The 19,991-nt window shown below is 38.8% G+C and overlaps 1 protein-coding gene across 6 annotated transcripts in view; it reads left to right on the forward strand.

Annotated features, from left to right (window-relative positions):
• MTMR3 (myotubularin related protein 3) overlaps window positions 1-19,991 on the forward strand; it is a 139,966-nt gene that overhangs the window by 69,317 nt on the left and 50,658 nt on the right. For all 6 annotated transcript variants that reach the window (XM_059408796.1, XM_059408799.1, XM_059408800.1 and 3 more), the window contains 2 exons: window positions 12,427-12,479; window positions 17,888-17,967. Coding sequence is in view for 1 of the 6 variants with exons in the window: in XM_059408798.1 (XP_059264781.1) it covers window positions 17,965-17,967 (3 nt within the window). In the remaining 5 variants the exon portion in view is untranslated. The remainder of the gene's footprint in view (window positions 1-12,426; window positions 12,480-17,887; window positions 17,968-19,991) is intronic.

Raw genomic sequence — 19,991 nt, forward strand, 5'->3', positions numbered from 1 at the left:
CTAGGCTAGTAGAAGAGTAGATTCTTTTCATTGCACATAACCTTTATAATTTGAATTTTGTTTCTCTCCTCTTGGGTGTACCTTTTGGCTAGCGGGAATTGGACAGTTTTTAATTGTGAATACAGCAGCTAAAAATTCAAACCTGTTTCTTTATTAAGTTGTATGCCTAAAAGATGGATTTGCATTTTCATTCAGCTTTCTGTTTTTTGTCTATTTAAAAAAAAAGATTTTCTTTATTAGTTTGAGAGAGCTCATGCATGAGTCAGGGGAGGGGCAGGGGGAAAGGGAGAAGCAGACTCCCCACTGAACAGGGAGCCCATCTTAGGGCTCCTTCCAAGGGCCCTGAGATCATGACCTGAGCCCAAGGCAGATGCTTAACTGACTGAGCCAACCAGGCACTCCTTGCTCCTTATCCATTTTGATGTTCGTTACTCTACATAAAACTGAGTGGAAAGAACCAGAGCTTTGGACAGTCTGTTTATAGACTGGGAGAGGAATATTAACATTCCTAAATATAATATTAATATACTAATAAGCAATACGCAGGTTAGCTGGGTTTGGAATACTGATTAGGTGTTTTTTTGTTTGTTTGTTTTTGTTTTTTAAGAATGTAGTTTACTACATTTTTCCTGGAATTGGCGTTAAACATCTCAAGTACTTAGGCAAAACAGGAAAATCATGCTCATTTACACAGGGGCACACTGTTGAGTTCCCATGGTAAATTGACCTTCAAATTACTTTGTTTGTCTTTCTAGAAAAGAAACTTCTTATGCAGCTGTGAGTGGGGAGGATTGGTGTAAAATGGGTGGGATTTGGAGATTATGTTTTTGTTCCTTTTAGGGCAGGGCCCTGAGGAAAGCATATTAGAATAAGACGGGTAAATCTGCAAGTTTCAAAATGAAATTGGTGTGTTGAATTTTGCCTGTGTTTTAGTTGCCTTTTTTAAAATTACATTTTTGGTTTTTGCTGCCTGTCTCATTTGATTAGTTTTCATTCTTTCTTTCTTTCTTTTTTTTTTTTTTTTGAAGATTTTATTTATTTGACAGACAGAGATCACAAGCAAGCAGAGAGGCAGGCAGAGGTCGGGGCGTGTTGGGGGAAGGGGAGCAGGCTCCCGGCTGAGCAGGGAGCCCGATGTGGGGCTCGATCCCAAGACCCTGAGATCATGACCTGAGCCGAAGGCAGAGACTTGAACCCACTAAGCCACCTAGGCACTGAAATGCCAATTGAGTATTACCCCCACCTTAAAAGACCACCAGAGACGTGAGTCAAAGCCAATCAGCAAGGGTCGTTTATTGCAGGTTCAAACCTGGACCTCTGCAGCGCTCGTTGCCAATAACGCCGAGAGCTGGGTTGGTGCAGGGTTTTTATAGACAGTTTCGGGTGGGGCTGAGCTGATTGATTGACAGTTTGAACAGGCATACTTGGCGTCAGTGAATTGGGTCAGGGGACCCCACTCGAAAGCAGACAAAGCAATCTTACAGAAGCAGAACTGGCCGGTTAGCCCACGCATGCGGGGGGGAAAAAAGCACTATCAGGATATTGAAGGCCTAGTTACTATCAAGTAAAGACAATTGGGAGTCTCCTGGTGGAATGTTACATTCCTGCTATCAAGCATCCTTGTTAATGAGATTTAGGTTTAGAAGAAATTGAACTTTATTTACTTTTCCTTCTACCTCCGCCTCCTTCCGTTTTCATGGAGGGGAGGGTGACATTAGGGGTTGAGGAACTGAGTTCTGTGTCCCTGGAAATTGGGCTATTGATAAAGTAACTTCTTTGTTGTAAATCTCAAGGACATTTGCAAACCAAGGGAGACTCCTACCTTGCAGGACTGTGATCTCTGCAAGTTAACTATTTATCGTTTTATGGCAGTCAGGGGTGCCTGAGGAATGCTACACATATGGAGGGGAGCGGGTGAAGGGGGGTGGTGCAAGGCGCCAGCCTTTGCTTTGTCCTCAGCCAGCCTCCTGCTCCTTCAGCACCTCTAGTTTTTTTTTCTGTTGAGTATGTAAGAAACAGGAATTGATAATTTAAGCATTTATTTATTTATTTTCAAAGATTTTATTTATTTATTTGACAGAGAGAGACAGCCAGAGAGGGAACATAAGCAAGAGAAGTGGGAGAGGGGGAAGCAGGCTTCCTGCGGAGCAGGGAGCCCGATTTGGGGCTCCATCCCAGGACCCTGGGATCACGACTTGAACCAAGGGCAGAAGCTTAATGACTGAGCCACCAGGTGCCCTGTAGCTTTTAAAAACTTTTTGAGACCCTATTATAAAACTGCTTATCTTCATAGGGATTGGTCATTTAGGTGTTTTGTCCCAAAAAATGCCCTTAAAATTTTATTCTTTGGACAATAGGAAGCAGGGACAGAGTCTGTAATCTCATGCTAAGAGAGAATCGTATAATATGTTAAGGGGGAAATTATAATTAAGAAAATTTAAATTTCTGTGAGAAGCTATAGATCAAAAATCAGGAATGTTTTTCTCTTTCTTTTAAATAGGACATTGACCTATGTAGTGCCAGTGAGAGCTCTGATATGGGGGCAGGGTGGGGGAGAAGAAAGGAGAAGTGCAAGAGGAAACAAAGTTAACTTCCTTCGTCTTTATCAGAGGTTAACTGGGAGCAAGTAGCTGGACATTAATATGTGTGTAGGAATTTGCCTTATGTTAAATCTCAAAGGTAGACCTCAGAACTAGTCAAAGAGAAGTCAGGAAACATTTTTTCGACATGGCGGCCAGTCTTTCTGATCTTTCTGTAGTGATTATAAATTTGAACTACCTCCGGCACTTAAGTAGAATGATCTGCTTGGCTTTAAAAATACAGTTAATTTCTAGTGATTTGAATACCTGGATTTCCTATCTTAACATCCAAGACTTAAGTATTTCTTCTGTTTTCTGTTTCTGTTATAGGAGGGTGGGGAATGTTTCATTTAAGGTGATGAACTTAAATGCTGCCTTATAAAATTAAATTCTTAATTTCAGGAATAAAATGCCTACCGTGTGATTTCTGTCTCATGGAGGACATGGAGTCAGAAAATTACATTATAAATTACGCATAGACATTTCTTAGAGTACTATTAGTAATATATCTGAGTAGTATGAAGTGAATGTTTTCTGTTACAGAAGTCATTATAAAGAGTAAGCCAGAACACTAAAAAATCTTTGCATTCTTAAAATCATTTGATTTTTACCCTTTTTAGGAAATAGTATGTGATCCATGGTTTTTCTTTATTTTTAAGATTATATTAGAGATTATTATTATTTTATTATTTTATTATTATTATTATTTTAGAGCATGTGAGTTTGGGGCAGGGCAGAGGGAGCAACCTTTAAGCAGACTCCCACGGAGCACTGAGCCAAGGTAGGGCTCGATCTTCTGACCCATGAGGTAATGACCTGAGGTGAAACCAAGAGTTGGTTATTCAACCAACTGAGCCACTCAAGGGGCCACTGTGATCCGTGGTTTTAATCTTTTCTGGTCACCATCAGAAAATATCTTCACCAAGACATCATGTTAGGATTTATGTTCCCCCTCTCCTTGCCTACCCTGTTGTATAAGGATTAAGTTTAAAAGGAAAATACTTGGGGTGCCTGGGTGGCTCAAGGGTTTAACATCTCTGCCTTCAGCTCAGGTCATGGTCCCAGGGTCCTGGGATTTAGCTCAGCAGGGCGCCTGCTTCCCCTTCTCTCTGCCTGTCTCTCTGCCTACTTGTGATCTCTGACAAATAAAAAAATAAAATCTTTAAAAAAATAAAAGGAAAATACTTGTATATTAAATGATTTTAAAAAAGGTACAAATAAAAAAAAAAAAGAGGTACAAATCAGGGGTACCCCGGTGGCTCAATCGGTTGGGCATTTGCCTTTGGCTCAGGTTATAATCCTGGGGTCTTAGGATCAAGTCCCACCTGGGCTCCCTGCTCAGCAGGGAGTCTGCTTCTCACCACCCACCCCCTCTCCCCGCAACCCCTCCCCCCTGCCCCCGGGTGCTTGTGCTCTCCCTCTCCCTCCCCATTCAAATGTTTAAAAAAATAAAGATACAAATCTAATTTGCTGAAATTGGTTTGATCATAGTTAATCTTTTCTGAGAACATGGTTGGGGCTTCCTTTTGCCGACTTGAGATGGGAAAAGCAGTAACATTCATCTGAAGTGCAACTGAACTTTGTCTAAAAATGCTAGAGCATAATTTCTTGCTTTTGATTTCTCACATTTGAGGTCCACTTTTGAAAAAGCAACTGTCAGTGTTTCAGCCACTTAAATGACACCCAGTGATTTTAAGTATTGATTACTAACCCAACTGTTTGAAATTCTGTGTATTGCAGAGCCTCCTTTGTGGAATATATGCAGAATTTATCCCACCTTTAATCCCCCCATTCCCATATATATACATACATGCATACAAACATACATTCATATACTTACGTATGTAGAATGTAGAATGAACCACACTCTGTACCACTAGTGTAGTCACAGATTATACAAGATTGATCTTTGGTGATTATCTGTTGAAACAGAGCTTTTTTGTTATTTTGAACATTATCTTAAGTGTTGCTGGTTCAAGAGATGTATTACCAGTGAAAGGCTCTTGATACAGAAATGTGATTGCAACATGGAGTTTAAGTGACAGTTTCTGTCAACTTACTGGGTTTTTTTCAAGGAGAAGATGGTTGTTTTTTGGTTAGGAAATGATAATATTTTAGCTGCTTATCTGTGCTCTACAGCTGGCAGAGAAATGCACATAGATCATGAATTTGCATCTGGATCTCTCAAAACTCACAGACATTACTTAGTGTTTCTAAAGGGATAGAAAAGACATGTAGAGTCAGTTCCTTCGTCTTTCTCATCATCTTGTTTAGCAATTTCACTGAACAAGGTAACCGACACAATTTTATATTTACTTTTCTTTTTATCTTTTTCAAAGCATAGACCTAATAGGTAGGGGAGAAAAGTCACACTGAGGACATTCAGCCATGTGAGAATAGTACGGTTGACACAAAAATTGCAGCTCCTGGACAAATTGTAAGAGACTCTTAATCTCACAAAACAAACTGAAGATTGCTGGGGGGTGTGGGAGTTGGGATAGGGTGGCTGGATTATAGACATTGTAGGGGGGGAGCTATGGTGAGTGCTGTGTGAAATGTGTAAGCCTGATGATGTACCCCTGGGGCAAATAATACACTATATGTTAATTTTAAAAAATTGCAGCTCCCTTAAGGATAGGAACTTTGTTTTGTTCATATCTGCATCAATCCCCAGTGCCTAGAATTGTGCCTACCACTCCCAAATATTTGTCAAATAAATGAGCCTTCACAGTGAATTTGCCATGATAGGTGAATGCAGGCATGCTTTTTGAACTCTTTGTTTCTTTTTTTATTTATGGTTGACTTCAGCGGCAAAGATTTTAGAAAACCTGAGGTTTGCACTTCTATTTAAGGAGTAAGACCAAGCCATAGTAGGGGTTTTTTGTTTGTTTGTTTGTTTTTTAAGAGAGATTTTATTTATTTATTTGACAGAGAGAGAGGGAGATCACAAGTAGAGAGGAAGGCAGAGAGAGGGGGGAAGCAGGCTCCCTGACTAGCAGAGAGCCCGATGTGGGTCTCAATTCCAGGACCCTGATATGACCTGAGCCGCAAGGCAGAGGCTTTACCTGTGGAGCCACCCAGGGGCCCCAGAGCCATAGTAGTTTTACTCAGCTGGTGAGTGCTGGTGTTTAAATCATCTCTCCACCATGGAATAATCCCACCCAGCATGCAGGATCCTAGTATAGGAAGGTTATACCATCCATCAGATATTTGAAAAGTTATTAGGAAAGTTATAAGGAATCATGAAGAAACTGTAAAAACTTGCCTTAAATAGTAGCAGTTGGAAAGCCACTTAACAGTTAACATCTCTGAATTATTTTATGTTGCCTCCATACTCAAATTTTGCTGTAAATCTGTTTCTTAATATGCAGTGCATGTCTAAGAAAAAGCATTTCTTTGACATCCAGTGAAAATAAAAGATTCCTTTAAAATTATTCAGTGTTGCCTTCTCAGAGTTTTCAACTCTTAATTACCCAGCATTTGAAAGTGAGACAGGAATATGTAAAATAGTCCTTTTTTTTTTTTTTTTTTTAAAGTTAAAATGTACACTAGCCAAAAAAGTGCTGCTTTAGGGGCGCCTGGGTGGCTCAGTGGGTTAAAGCCTCTGCCTTCGGCTCAGGTTATGATCCCAGGGTCCTGGGATCGAGCCCCACATTCGGCTCTCGGCTCCGCAGGGAGCCTGCTTCCTCCTCTCTCCCTGCCTGCCTCTCTTGCCTACTTGTAATCTCTGTCTGTCAAATAAATAAATAAAATCTTAAAAAAAAAAAAAAAAAGTGCTGCTTTAGCCACCTATGCCTAATCTCCCCCACCCAACATTTTAAGATGCCTGGCCTGAGTGTCTTCGTTTCTCATGAATTGATTCAATCTGATTAGTTGTTTTAAATTAACATATAATACAATATTTGTTTCAGGAGTACAGTTCTGTGATTCATTAGTCTTATATAATTCACAGCACTTAAAATAGCACATACCCTCCCTAATGTCCCTCACCCAGCCATCCCATCCCTCCCATCCTCCCTCCAATCCAGCAGCCCTCAGTTTGTTTCCTGAGATTAAGAGGTTTGTCTCCCTCTCTGGTTTCATCTTCTTTCATTTTTCCCTGCATTTCCTATGATCCTCTGTCTTGTTTCTCAAATTCCTCATGTCCGTGAGATCATATAATTGTCTTTCTTTGATTGACTTATTTCGCTTAATGTAATATCCTCTCGTTCCATTCACATCATCACATGTGGCAAGATTTCATTTCTTGATGGCTGCATAATATTCGTGTGTGTGTGTGTGTGTGTGTGTGTGTGTGTGTGCGCGCGCTCGCGCGCGCCACATCTTCTTTATCCAGTCATCTGTTGATGGGCATCTGGATTCTTTACATAGTTTGGCTGTTGTGGACCTTGCTGCTACAAACATTGGGGTGTATGTGCCCCTTCGGATCACTACATTTGAATCTTTGGGGGTAAATACCCAGTAGTGCAGTTGCTGGGTCGTAGGGTAGCTCTATTTTTAACTTTTTGAGGAACCTCCATACTGTTTTTCAGAGTGGCTGCACTGGCTTGCGTTCCCACCAATACTACATCCTTGCCATCATCTGTTGTTTCCTGAGTTGTTCATTTTAGCCATTCTGACTGGTGTGAGGTGGTACCTCCCTGTGGTTTTGATTTGTATTTCCCTGATGCCGAGTGATGTTGAACATTTTCATGTGTCTTTTGGCCATTTGGATGTCGTCTTTGCAGGAACATCTATCTGTTCATGTCTTCTGCCCATTTCTTGGATTATTTGTTCTTTGGGCGTTGAGTTTGGTTAAGTTCTTTATAGATTTTGGATACTAGTCCTTTATCTCATATGTCATTTGCAAATATCTTCTCCCACTCTATCAGTTGTCTTTTGGTTTTGTTGACTGTTTACTTTACTGTGCAAAAGCTTTTGATCTTGATGAAGTCCCCATAGTTCATTTTTGCCCTTGCTTCCCTTGCCTCTGGCGATGTTTCTAGGAAGAAGTTGCTGCGGCTGAGGTCGAAGAGGTTTCTGCCTGTGTTCTCCTCGAGGATTTTGATGGATTCCTTTCTCACATTGAGAAAGGACTCCATTTTGAGTCTGTTTTTGTATATGGTATAAGGAAATGGTCCAGTTACATTGTTATGTATGAGGCTGTCCAATTTTACCAACACCATTTGTTGAAGAGGCTGTTTTTTTTCCATTGGACATTCTTTCCTGCTTTGTCGAAGATAGTTGACCATAGAGTTGAGGGTCTATTTCTGGGCTCTCTATTCTGTTCCATTGATCTATGTGTCTGTGTTTGTGCCAGTACCATACTGTCTTGATGATTAGATAGATGATTAGAATAGAGCTTGAAGTCTGGAATTGTGATGCCACTGGCGTTGGTTTTCTTTTTCAACATTCCTCTAGCTGTTTGTGGTCTTTTCTGGTTCCATATAAATTTTAGGATTATTTGTTCCATTTCTTTGAAAAAAGTTGATGGTATTTTGATAGGGATTGCATTCAGTGTGTAAATTGCTTTAGGTAGCATAGACATTTTCACAATATTTGTTCTTCCAATCCATGAGCATGGAACGTTTTTCCATTTCTTTGTGTCTTCCTCAATTTCTTCCACGAGTATTCTATAGTTTTCTGACTAGATTGTTTCTTCTTGGTTGGATTTATTCCTAGGTATCTTACGGTTTTGGGTGCAGTTGTAAATGGGTCGACTCCTTAATTTCTCTTTTATCTGTCTTGTTGTTGGTATATAGAAATTTCGGTGCATTGATTTTATATCCTGACACTTTACTGAATTCCTATATGGGTTTCAGCAGTTTTGGGGTGGAGTCTTTTGGGTTTTCCACATAAAGTATCATATCGTTTGGAAAGAGTGAGAGTTTGACTTATTTTTTGACAGTTTGGATGCCTTTTATTTCAATCTGGTTGTTTTTGTGGTTTGAATTCTTTTATTATATAAAACGCCCAGATTGGTGTGCCTCTTTGCCCTGTTGAAGCTAATGGCGTCCGTCTATTCATTCATCTGTTGTTCCTTCCCTCAGCCCTCCGACCTTTAGGGGAAAAAAAAGATTTTATTTGAGAGAGAGAGAGGGAGCACGGGGAGGGTTAGAGGGAGAGAGAGAAAGGTAGAGATAAGCAGATTCCCCCCTGAGCACGGAGCCCGACGCTGGGCTGGATCCCTGGACCCTGGGATTATGACAGGAGCCGAAGGCAGGCACTTAATAGACTTGAGCCACCTGGGACTTCTTTAAATATATTCAGTATATATTCAGCGTCACCCAAACCTAAGTGCTGTTACTCTGTGAGGCATGTGTATACATGATTGTATCATAGGATATCTGCTGCTGCCACTGACAGGTAGCTTATGGCACCAGAGAGCTTCTTTCAGACTTACCTCTCTGCATGGCCTTTATCTGACAAATAGTCCTAAGAGGCGTGGGCCGTTTTTTGTTGTTGTTGATGTTGGCAGTGTTTCACACTGACATACTTGTTTCCAACCAAGTCATTCTTTGATTGTAATTGTTGGGAAGAAGAGTCATTGCCAGCATTGAAGCAGACCTGCCTGAACCTTCTTGTTTAAACTACCTGTTGTTTGGTCTGTCTCTTGGAACTTTACACACTGTGGAAACTTTACACAAACATTTCTGTATTGATGGCCTTCTTATATGTTTGACAGAATAAATTATCAAGTAACTTAAGGGGCGCCTGGGTGACTCAGTGGGTTAAAGTCTCGGCCTTCAGCTTGGGTCATGATCTCAGGGTCCTGGGATCGAGCCCCACATTGGGCTTTCTGCTCAGCAGGGAGCCTGCTTCCCCCCTCTCTCTCTGCCTACTTGTGATCTGTCAGTCAAATAAATAAATAAAATCTTTAAAAAAAATTAACCAGTAACTTAAAACATGTCATATGGTTTTTATAGTAGATATGGTGATTTCCTTGAATTAAATTTAGCACTTTGAATTAAATCAATTCATTATTATCCCTAGACTTGACCTGTCTCTTGAATTTAATCCCTCCTACCCTCCATCTGCTGGATATACATCTACTTGACATTGCTTCCTGGAACTACCTTCCATTTCTTTCTTTTAAGTTTATTTATTTTTAAGTAATCTCTATACCCTGTGTGGGGCTCAAACTCTTGACCCCAAGATCAAGAGTTGCATGCTCTTCTGACTGAGCCAGCTAGGCATCCTACCTTTCATTTCTTAATGATACTATCCTTTTTCCACTAACCCCAGGCATTAACATTTTGGAGTTACCTTTGACAATTTGCTCTGCCTCTTTTTTTCCCATTTTTAATCAATTACTAAGCTCAGGAAGTTAATGCTTTTACTCACTTTGATGTTTTCCCCCGCATTTCCTCTGCTACAGTTGAGATATTAGGCTGTTAGCAATTCATATCTGAACTACTAGTCCATGAACATCCTAAGTCAATTTCCCCCTCCAGACCATTCAGCTTGCTGGTTGCTGTTGTTTTAACACAACCACTTTTGTGGTTTTTCCTGTTTATAAAGCTCTTGATTTCATGCTATTGAATTAAATCCGACTCCTTACCCTGACATTGAAGGCCCACAGTTGTGTCCTGCCTTTCTAGTCTTCTCTTCTTGAACTCTCTCTTGATATTCTGACCTCTTTCTCAAAAATGTCATGTTTTCTTCCTACTGTAGTATTAATAGCTATCCTGTCTTGAATTATCCCTATCCTTTTTTTCTCTTTATTTAGACCCCATCTAGTCTATAAAACACAGTTGAGTCTTCATCTGCTGTGAAGTCTCCCTGTGCTGTTCTCCCCTGAACTCTGAGCACATGCATATCACTGGGCAGTTAACCTTGTAGTATCCTGACACTTGCTGAGTTACAATGAGCCGTGTTTCATCATTTTTTGTTTGTAATACTTTTTATGTGAAATGTGTCTTGACATACATTATTTCATTTTTTTTTTCTTAAGTCAAAGACTTAGAGACCAAGCAGTTCTTCTTAACAAGTAGTTCTTTATTATCCTAAAGTAAAAGTCTTAGGTAGTAGGTCTCTAGGTGGCTTAGTTGGTTAAGCATCTGCCTTTGGCTTAGGTCATGGTCTCAGGGTCCTGCTCAGCGGGGTACCTGCTTCTCCCTGTCCCTCTGCCTTTTCATTCTGCTTGTGCGCTCTCTCTCAAATAAATAAATAAAATCTTTAAAAAATCATCGTATAATGTACCTACTGACATAACTTAAAAGGAAGAAATTAAATGTATTTTAGTATTTAAGTGCTTAGCAAAAATTACATTCTAGCAAGAAAAGGTCCTGCAGATTTATAGACCTCCAACTTTTCTTCTGTATTGTGTTGTACCTTTTAAAATAATAAGACTAAACTTGAGGGGTGCCTGGGTGGCTAAGTCGGTTAAGTTGAAGTTTATGAGTTTGGCTGAAGTCATGATCCCAGTGGGATCAAGCCCTGAGTTGGGCTCCCTGCTCAGTGGAGAGCCTGCTTCTTCCTCTTCCTCTACCTGTCACTCTGCCTACTTGTGCTCGCTCTCTCTCTGTTAAATAAATAAAATCTCTAAACAAAAAAAAGACTAAACTTGATACTTAATATGGTTTGTATCTCGTCGTAAATTATTAACAGCTTTATTTCCCATATAGTATGTGGTTAATATGGTCTCTAAGTTATAAAATTTAAATTAGAAGTTATGGGAGACAAACAAAAATCCTACTTGTTAAAACACTTGATTATTGCATATTTAGCTTCCCTTTTTTGGTTCTTACCCCATTAAAATTGTTTTTCTGGAAGTTATGGATGTAATGTGCTATGTTGACTGATTCCTTTATTTTAAGATTTTAATATTTTACACAGTTTTGTTTATGTGACTTCATGTCCTCTAACAGCCCAAAAGAATGAGTTGTCTGCAAATACTGAGAGAAATCATTACAAAGGAATCCTGTTATGGGGCACCTGGGCTCAGAGGAGTGCTCAGCAGGGAGTCTACTTGAGATTCTCCCTCTTTCTTCCTCTGCCCCTACCCATGATGTGTGCAGTCTCTCTCTCTCAAATAAATCTTAAAAAAAAAAAAAAGTCAATTAGGTATTTTATCTTTGTAAAGATCAGATTGGTGCCTAGTTGTAACAAAATTTGTGTTTAGATCATACTCCTTCCGCCTTGATTTTTTTCTTACACATAAAAGATCCCTTGGTAGTCCCCTCTCTCTGCCTGCCTCTCTGCCTGCTTGTCATCTCTCTGTCAAATAAATAAATAAATAATCTTAAAAAAAAAAAAAAATCCCTTGGTAGGAATGCCTGGGTCACTCAGTTGGTTAAGCGTCTGCCTTCCACTCAGGTCATGATTGGGGTCCTGGGATCTAGTTCTGCATTTGTTCACGGGGGAGTCTGCTTCTCCCTCTGCTCACTGCTCTCCCTGCTTGTACTCTCTCTCCTTTCTATGTCTCTCTGACAAATAAATAAAATCTTTAAAAAAAAGTCCCTTGGTAGAAGCCAGTTGTGTGTACAAAACACCTTATATTACCAAGTCTTAAGTCTAACATAAGCTCTTCTTTTTTTTAAAGTACTGGTTCATGTAGTGACAAAGGTTTAGCTGAGAAACCATCAGAAATGATGATTGAGGAAAAATCCATATATAGGAGTATCTGTAGGTTGTTGGAAAGTTCTGTCTGAATAGTTCTATAATTTCTAAAGGCATCCTGAGGCCTGACTGGGCTCATTTTGGGCAGTTAAGCACTCTAAAATCTGTTACTAAATAGTCAACAAATACTTTAAAAAAATATGTTGTCACAGCATTCTACCTTGTAGAGGAAAATCTTTTGGAGAGCTTTAAGTGGCTTAACTTGATTCTTAGGATATTTGTAAAACTATTGGTTTTTCTTTTGCAGATTGACTTGTGAAACCTTCTAATAGAGAAAGTTCTTGGGACAAACTTCACTTGGTAAGTTTGTTGTACCCCTCCGCCCAACTTTGTGCTATTTTGAGCAGCAGAAACTAATTTACAGATTAATTGTGGGGGGCGGGTCTCTTTGTACATGTACATAATTATTTATATGAGCTTTTTAAAATATTCTTTTCTTTTTTTTTCCCCAAAGGTTTTATTTCTTTATGTGACAGACAGAGATCACAGGTAGGCAGAGAGGCAGGCAGAGAGAAAGAGGGGGAAGCAGGCTCCCGGCTGAGCAGAGAGCCCAGATGATGCTGGGCTCTATCCCAGCTCCCTGGGATCATGACCTGAGTTGAAGGCAGAGGTTTTAACCCACTGAGCCACCCAGGCGCCCCTTTAGATGAGCTCTTATATGTTCACTTTAATGTTAAATCTCTAAATATGAGGGCTCAAGGCGGATTATTTTTTCAATATATAATTTGTCATAATACAGTATACTATACTTGGAAACTTTGTATTTAAGTTGAGATTAAATAAGTTGGACCCCTAATATTTTGTTTATGGAGTAGACGGTTCTTAACAACATGGAATTCTTTTACATTAAAATGATTCTTGTTTTGAGTTTTCTTGTTACATATCTATATAAAAATGTTTCATCATTAGAAATAGTACTAAGGTGACATTTAAGAAGAAAAGTTCTAAAAAATTTAATCTTGTCCCCAATGTGGTTATTAATCCTTGTTCTTTTCATAGACTGGTGTGTATCTATGACTTTTTCAGTCTTCATTACTGCCTCTTCTTTCTGCCATCTGTTTAATTTACGAAATTATAATCTAATTTTATTGAAAAGAGAATTTGTTGTTTTAGTTTTAACTTTTTAGATCCATATCAATACTTTGTTTCACAACCTTTAGCTTGACATTGCCTCCAGAGTAAGGATCAAGCTCATTACCATGGCATTTTAGGCTCTTGAGAAGTGGGCTTTAAACATTTCCCCATACACCTAGGGGCACCTTTTGCTGTAGCCACATTGACCTGTTTTCCCTTCAGTACTCTCCAGCATGTTTGTTTGTTTGTTTATTTATTTATTTATTTATCGGTCTCGTTCTTTTCTTGTGCCATTCCTGTTCCCTCTGTCTCAGTAGCTCAGAATCTGACTGGCTCAACTATTAAAAAGCTCAGTTGTTACAAAAAGCCTTCCTTGAGTGCCCAGACCAGAATCTGTTTCTGTCTTTTGCATCCTCATGGAGTTCTATTTCTGTATCTCTTTTCACATTCTGCCTTATTAGTTATCTGTTTGTTGTCCCCATGAGATTGTAAACACCTTGAAGGCAAAAACTATGCTCATGTTTGAATTTTCAACTCACACAGACATTTCCAGAGTCCTGGGATTCAGGAGTTCCACAATAATTTGATTTTAAGTAAGATTTTTGTTTTTGGTGGGAGTGAGTGTGTGTTTGATAAGAATAAAGGAGAATAGATTTTGTGCCATCTGTTTAATTTAGGAAATTATAATCTAATTTTAATCTAATTTAGTAGGGATTAGTTATAATCTTATTGATTCAGGGTACTATTTTTTTTCCTTCTTTCTGTATAATGAAGGGTTTATATGATACATATAATCTATGACCTTATAGTCTGAGTTGCAGTTGAGTTACTGTTTGTGAGTGTAAGTTTTAGTTATTGAGAAAGAAATTGGGTAATTTCTCCTTTACAGGTGCCTGAAAGATGAGATACCATGTTCACTAGGAAGATGAAATGATATTTTACTTTTGTTAGGACTCCTCAGAAGTTGCATCTATGGGTGGTACAGATGATAGAGCCCTGAGAAGCCTGCAGATCCTAGATGTCAAATTCTCATGCATATATTAAGAAAAGAGCAATCATTTGACTTTGATGTTTGGAGTAAAAATTATCTTTCATTTGGCCCAGTGGGTCTGTATTAGACCTTTAAAGAAGGAAGTGTAATCCTAATTTATTACCTGGTTCTGCAGGTTTAAATTTTACATTGCCATAATAATGTAAGTGTTCATTGATTTTTATTTTTAGAATCATTATTGACTTGATAAAGCATCTAATACCTGTATTTGCAAACAATAAATTAAAGTATTTTTTTTTTCAAGATTTTAAAAATTTACTTATTCATGAGAGACAGAGGTGGTGGGGTTGGGGGTAGAGGGAGAAGCAGGCTTCCTGCAGAGCAGGGAGCCCTACTTGAGGCCGAATCTCAGGACCCTGGGATCACAAGCCCAAGCAACTGAGCCATTCCAGGCACTCTTAAAGTGTTACGTTTTAAAAAATATTACATTCTTAAGAAACATGGTCTAGGTTTGGAGGGAAAGATGTGAGATGATTGAATTAATTTTGATGCCAGGAAACATTATTTGAATAAATATAATATGGGTCACAGATTAAAAGAGACCCGAGATAGGACAACTAGATTCAGTATGTGATCCTAGACTGGATCCTCTGTTGAGGGAAAAAATTAATATGAGGTATGAAATTGGTTACGTTGAGCAGATTGTAATATAGAAGGTAGATTAATGTACAAATCAGTGTTAAACTTTCGAAATTTTAATACTAATGCTGTGATTATTTAAGATTATTTTTGTTCTTAGGAAGTATATACTAAAGTAATAAGGAGTAAAGAGGCATGGTGTATACAGCTGTCATTTTTAAAAAATTATTTATTTATTTATTTGAGAGGTAGAGAGAGACAATGAAAGAGAGCATGAGAGGAGAGAGGTCAGCAGGAGAAGCAGACTTCCCACTGAGCAGGAGGCCCGATGTGGGACTTGATCCTGGGACTCCAGGATCATGACCCAAGCTGAAGGCAGCTGCCCAAACAACTGAGCCACCCAGGCACCCACAGTTGTCATTTTTTGAAAAAAATTGATTTATTCTAGAGCAAGAGAGAGAGAAGGGTGGGAGGGGTAGAGGGAGAGAGGGTCTTAAGCACATTCTGTGCTGAGCGTGGAGCCCAACGTAGGGCTCAGTCTCAGGACTCTGAGCTCATGACCTGAGCTGAAACCAAGAGCCAGATGCTTAACTGACTGCACCACCAAGCACCACCACAGCTCTCTATTAAATGGTTCCAAAATAGGGGCACCTGGGTGGCTCAGTTGGTTAAGTGTCTGCCTTCAGCTCAGGTCGTGTCCTCAGGGTCCTGGGATTGAGCCCTGTGCCAGGCTCCCTGCTCAGTAGGGAATCTCTTTCTCACTCCCCCTCTGTCCCTCTCTCCACTTGTGCTCTCTGTCTCTCTCTCTGTCAAAGTCTTTAAAAAGAATGGTTCAAAAATAAGTAACTGTGTATGCACACATACAGAAAAACAGGACAGTGGTGGGAACTATCCTATCCAAGTTCTTTGTATGTTATGGAATATCTTAATGATTTAAAAGGTGCTTATTTCTATATGTTAGTAATTATATTAAGCACACCATATGCATTATCCTTTAACCCTCACACGTCTTTCATGAAGTTGTTAATTTTTATTTATAGGTGAAGAAACAGAGGCTCAGAGCGGTTAGTATGACTTGCTTTCAAGGTCATAGAGTTAGTAGTATGGCACAACGCTTAACCAACTGAGCCACCCAGGTGCCCCTTCATTTCTTACTGTTTTTTTTGATTGAGGTCATTATCTTTACACTTTGCCTTAGATTAAATGGAAAACCTTTTATGCAATGTTATTCTGAGTTTCTTTTAAAAAAAACTTCTTATAAAAGTTTATTTTCCTAATTACAAATGTAAATTCTAAAAGTATAAAAACTAAAAGTCCCCACTCCCACTTCTCTTTCTTAGAGGGGTAGCCATTGAAAAAAATTCATGTATCATTTTTCTGTGCATGTACAAATATGCTTCAGAATTAATACAAGTATTGCTTTTGTATATATTTAATTTAACCTTTTAAATTACAGAACATTGACACTTTTTAAGTTGCCGTGGGAATTAGTCTTTAGAGACCATACTGTAGATGCCTAGAATGCTTATTTCTGCTGGACTGGCTCCATAACTTTTTTGATGTAAGATTATTTTTAGTTTTTTATGAAGAATTTGATTATAAGCACACTCTTTGCATTAAAAATTTTGTTTAAGATTTTATTTTTTAATTAATTATTTATTTTTAAAAAGATTTTATTTATTTGATAGACAGAGATCACAAGTAGGCCGAGGGGCAGGCAGAGAGAGAGAGGAAGGGAAGTAGGCTCCCCGCTGAGCAGAGAGGCCGATGTGGGGCTTGATCCCAGGACCCTGGGACTATGACCTGAGCTGAAGGCAGAGTCTTTAACCCACTGAGCCACCCAGGTGCCCCTTAAGATTTTATTTTTAAGTAATCTCTACACCCAGTGTGGGGCTCAAACCCACAACCCTGAGAGTTGCACACTCCAGAGAGTTGCACACTCCATTGACAGCCAGGCACCCCTAACTACATTTTTTTTTTAAATTGAGCTATAAGTCACATCATTTGAAACTTACCTTTTAGAGTTGAGGGATTTTAGAATGTATATAATGTTGTGCTAAACTCTACTATTATCTAATTCTGGAACATTTTTATTACCCCACAAAGTGCCTTGTATCCGTGAGCAGTTACTCCCTATACCTTCTTCAGCCTAATCCTTGACAACCGCTAACCTGCTTTCTGTCTTTGTGGATTTACCTGTTCTGGACATTTCATATAAACGGTATTTAATAATGGGGTTTTTTGCCTGGCTTTTTTCTCTTAGTATAGTATTCTCACAGTTCATTCACATATTATCATGTATCAGTATTTCAGTCCTTTTTATTGTGTGACTTTCAGATGAACATAGAATATTGGGGCAATAAGGCAGTTTTTCCATATTTTGCTTACTAAGCCAGTTTGGTTCTCACAGATAGGGAGATCCATTTTGAATTTATAGATCAGCACAGAAACATCCTATAATTTTACAAGTATAGGAGCACCTGGGCTCGGCGGCTGCCTTCAGCATGGGTCATGACTCCAGGGTCCTGGGATCGGGCCCCACTTCGGGCTCCCTGGTTGGTAGAGAGCCTGCTTCTCTCTCTCCCTCTGCCTGCCCCTCTGCTTATTTGTGTTCTCTCTCTCTCTGTCAAATAAATAAAATCTTTTAAAAAAACGGTTGTATTACAAGAATATTGTTTTTGCATTTGCAGGTTGGTTTTAATCTTTATTATTTCATTCAAAGTTTATAACATTTTCCATACTATTATCAATGTTAGAAACTTGAGTCTTTGCTGCATTTTTGCTGAAATATGTTAGGAATTTCACATGTGAAAATGAGGATTTTCACAAAGGCATTATGGAGTTTGGATTTAACTAGGGGGAATTGGCTGGGTGATATTTGTTCTTGGGTGACTCTGGTCAGGTCTGCAGATCCATGTATGTGTGGTTCTTTAATTAAAATATGGCCAAGTAGGGGAAGATTGCCAATTTTGTTCTTTCCCCCCCTTTGTTTTCCTTTTTAAAGATCCACGTGTAAAGGAAAGTCTTGCCGGACACTGAAGAAAGGAAGGGGATTTCTCCTCCTAATCTGGGCCTCCTGTCATGGTAAGTAAAAAGAAATAACAGGAAAATTGGAATTGAACTCTATCCTGAAATTAAGTGAACCCTAATAGGTCCATACATTTAAAAAATTTTTTTATTTTATTTATTTATTTAAAAAAGATTTTATTTGTTTATTTGAAAGACTGAGATCACAAGTAGGCAGAGATGCAGGCAGAGAAAGAGAGAGGGGGAAGCAGGCTCCCTGCGAGCAGAGAGCCCGATGGGCTTGATCCCAGGACCCTGGAATCATGACCTGAGCCAAAGGCAGAGGCTTTAACCCACTGAGCCACCCAGGCGCCCCACATTTTTATTTTTTAAATCACTTTTCTTTTCCTGAACTCTCTTCTTGTTACCTTTCTTTTGTTGTTTATTCAGTAATAATGGAGCATTTTAGTGTTTTAGAATAGTTTCTTTCTTTTTTTCTTTTTTTTTTTAAGATTTTCCTTATTCATTTGACAGAGATACAGTGAGAGAGGAAACACCAGCAGGGGGAGGGGGAAAGGGAGAAGCAAGCCTTCCACCCAGCAGAGAGCCCGATGCGGGGCTTGATCCCAGAACCCTGGGATCATGACCTGAGCCTAAGGCAGACACTTAATGACTGAGCCACTCAGGCGCCCCTGAGAATAGTTTATTTCTGTTTAATCCTGTGAATTAGATAATGTATGTTACTTTTCAGTCAGTTAGTAAGTGGAATTAAGACTAAAATTCATGGTTCTAGGTTTCTTATCTTTTTCTAGGAAGCAAGATGTAGTGAAAACTCTGTGTGTGTGTGTGTTATGTCTGTAGAAGAATTATGATATGGTCATACACATATTCTTTATAAATTCACCTTTCTGGATAGCAGTATATCCCTACCTTCCTCTTTCTGTTTAAGATAGTATTTTTATCCCAATGAAGGTGAAGCAGCTTTCCACACCCCCACCTGTGTCTTTGACAACAGAGCGTATTATAATGGCCATTTCAGTGACTTGTGAGCCATTTAGTGCTCCGTCTAAGCAGAAAAGATGCAGCAATGAGCCAGCCACATTTCTATCAGTCCTGAGCATATGTAAACAGTGCTTCAAGGCTTAAAAAAGAAATGGTGCTCTGTAATATTGTCCTGCTTCTACCTTGTTATGTTTCCTAGATTGAGACTGTTTCATGCTGGCGCACAAAGAAGGAATTGAAAAGGCCATGTTAATTTCAAGCTTCATTAGGGACATGGGTGGAAAATGCTTTTTAAAATTAAAAACAAACTAAAACACAGCAGAAAAACTAGTTGTGCAAAAGTGTCATATTAAAAGAGGGAGAAAGGTAACTGCTTTCATTTTGAAGCTGGACCAGTTTTTTCTTAGTTTGTGGGTGTAACAACTTTTTGATATATCCTGGCACTGATGAACCTTTAATATTATTTCTCTAGACTACATTTTATTTTATTGGTTTTCCCACAGAGTGTTTAATGAATTGAAAAAATACTTGCCTAATATTTATATGGTATGTATGCTAATGCTAATGAATAACAAATGACAGCCTTATAAAAGCAGCTCTGTTCTGTACTGAAGGTTTGTCCTTTATTGTAGACCATGTAGCTAGGAAGAGTGTGGTTCTCGTACTGGTGCTGCTGGGGTCTCTGCTGGTGACCTGCGAATAGTCTTCTGGTGTGCTCTGGAGAAGCTTTTATGTGCTGTAGTTGGGGAACAGTATGGCCATGTGTCTGTTTTTTTAAAAATTTCTCATAAAGTAACATTATAACAAGTTTTTACAAATACTCTGATAATTATACCACCAAAACCCATGATTGTAGTCCTTTCTATGTAGTTCATGTCCTCAAGTATATTTTTTTATGTATTTGGAATTAAAGCATAATTATTCTGTTTTGCTTATTTCACTAAAGGAATTAAACATTTCCCCGTATTGATTCATTGGATTCCTAATGTTCATTTTACTAGCTGTATAACATTTTGCAAGTTGTTGAACCATTGATTTAATTAATATCCTAATTAATTGATGTATTCTGTTGTTTCAGCATTTTGGTTGTATATGCTTAA

The sequence above is a fragment of the Mustela nigripes genome, chromosome 8 (genome assembly GCF_022355385.1).
Source record: "Mustela nigripes isolate SB6536 chromosome 8, MUSNIG.SB6536, whole genome shotgun sequence".
In the NCBI taxonomy this organism is placed as follows: Eukaryota; Metazoa; Chordata; class Mammalia; order Carnivora; family Mustelidae; genus Mustela; species Mustela nigripes.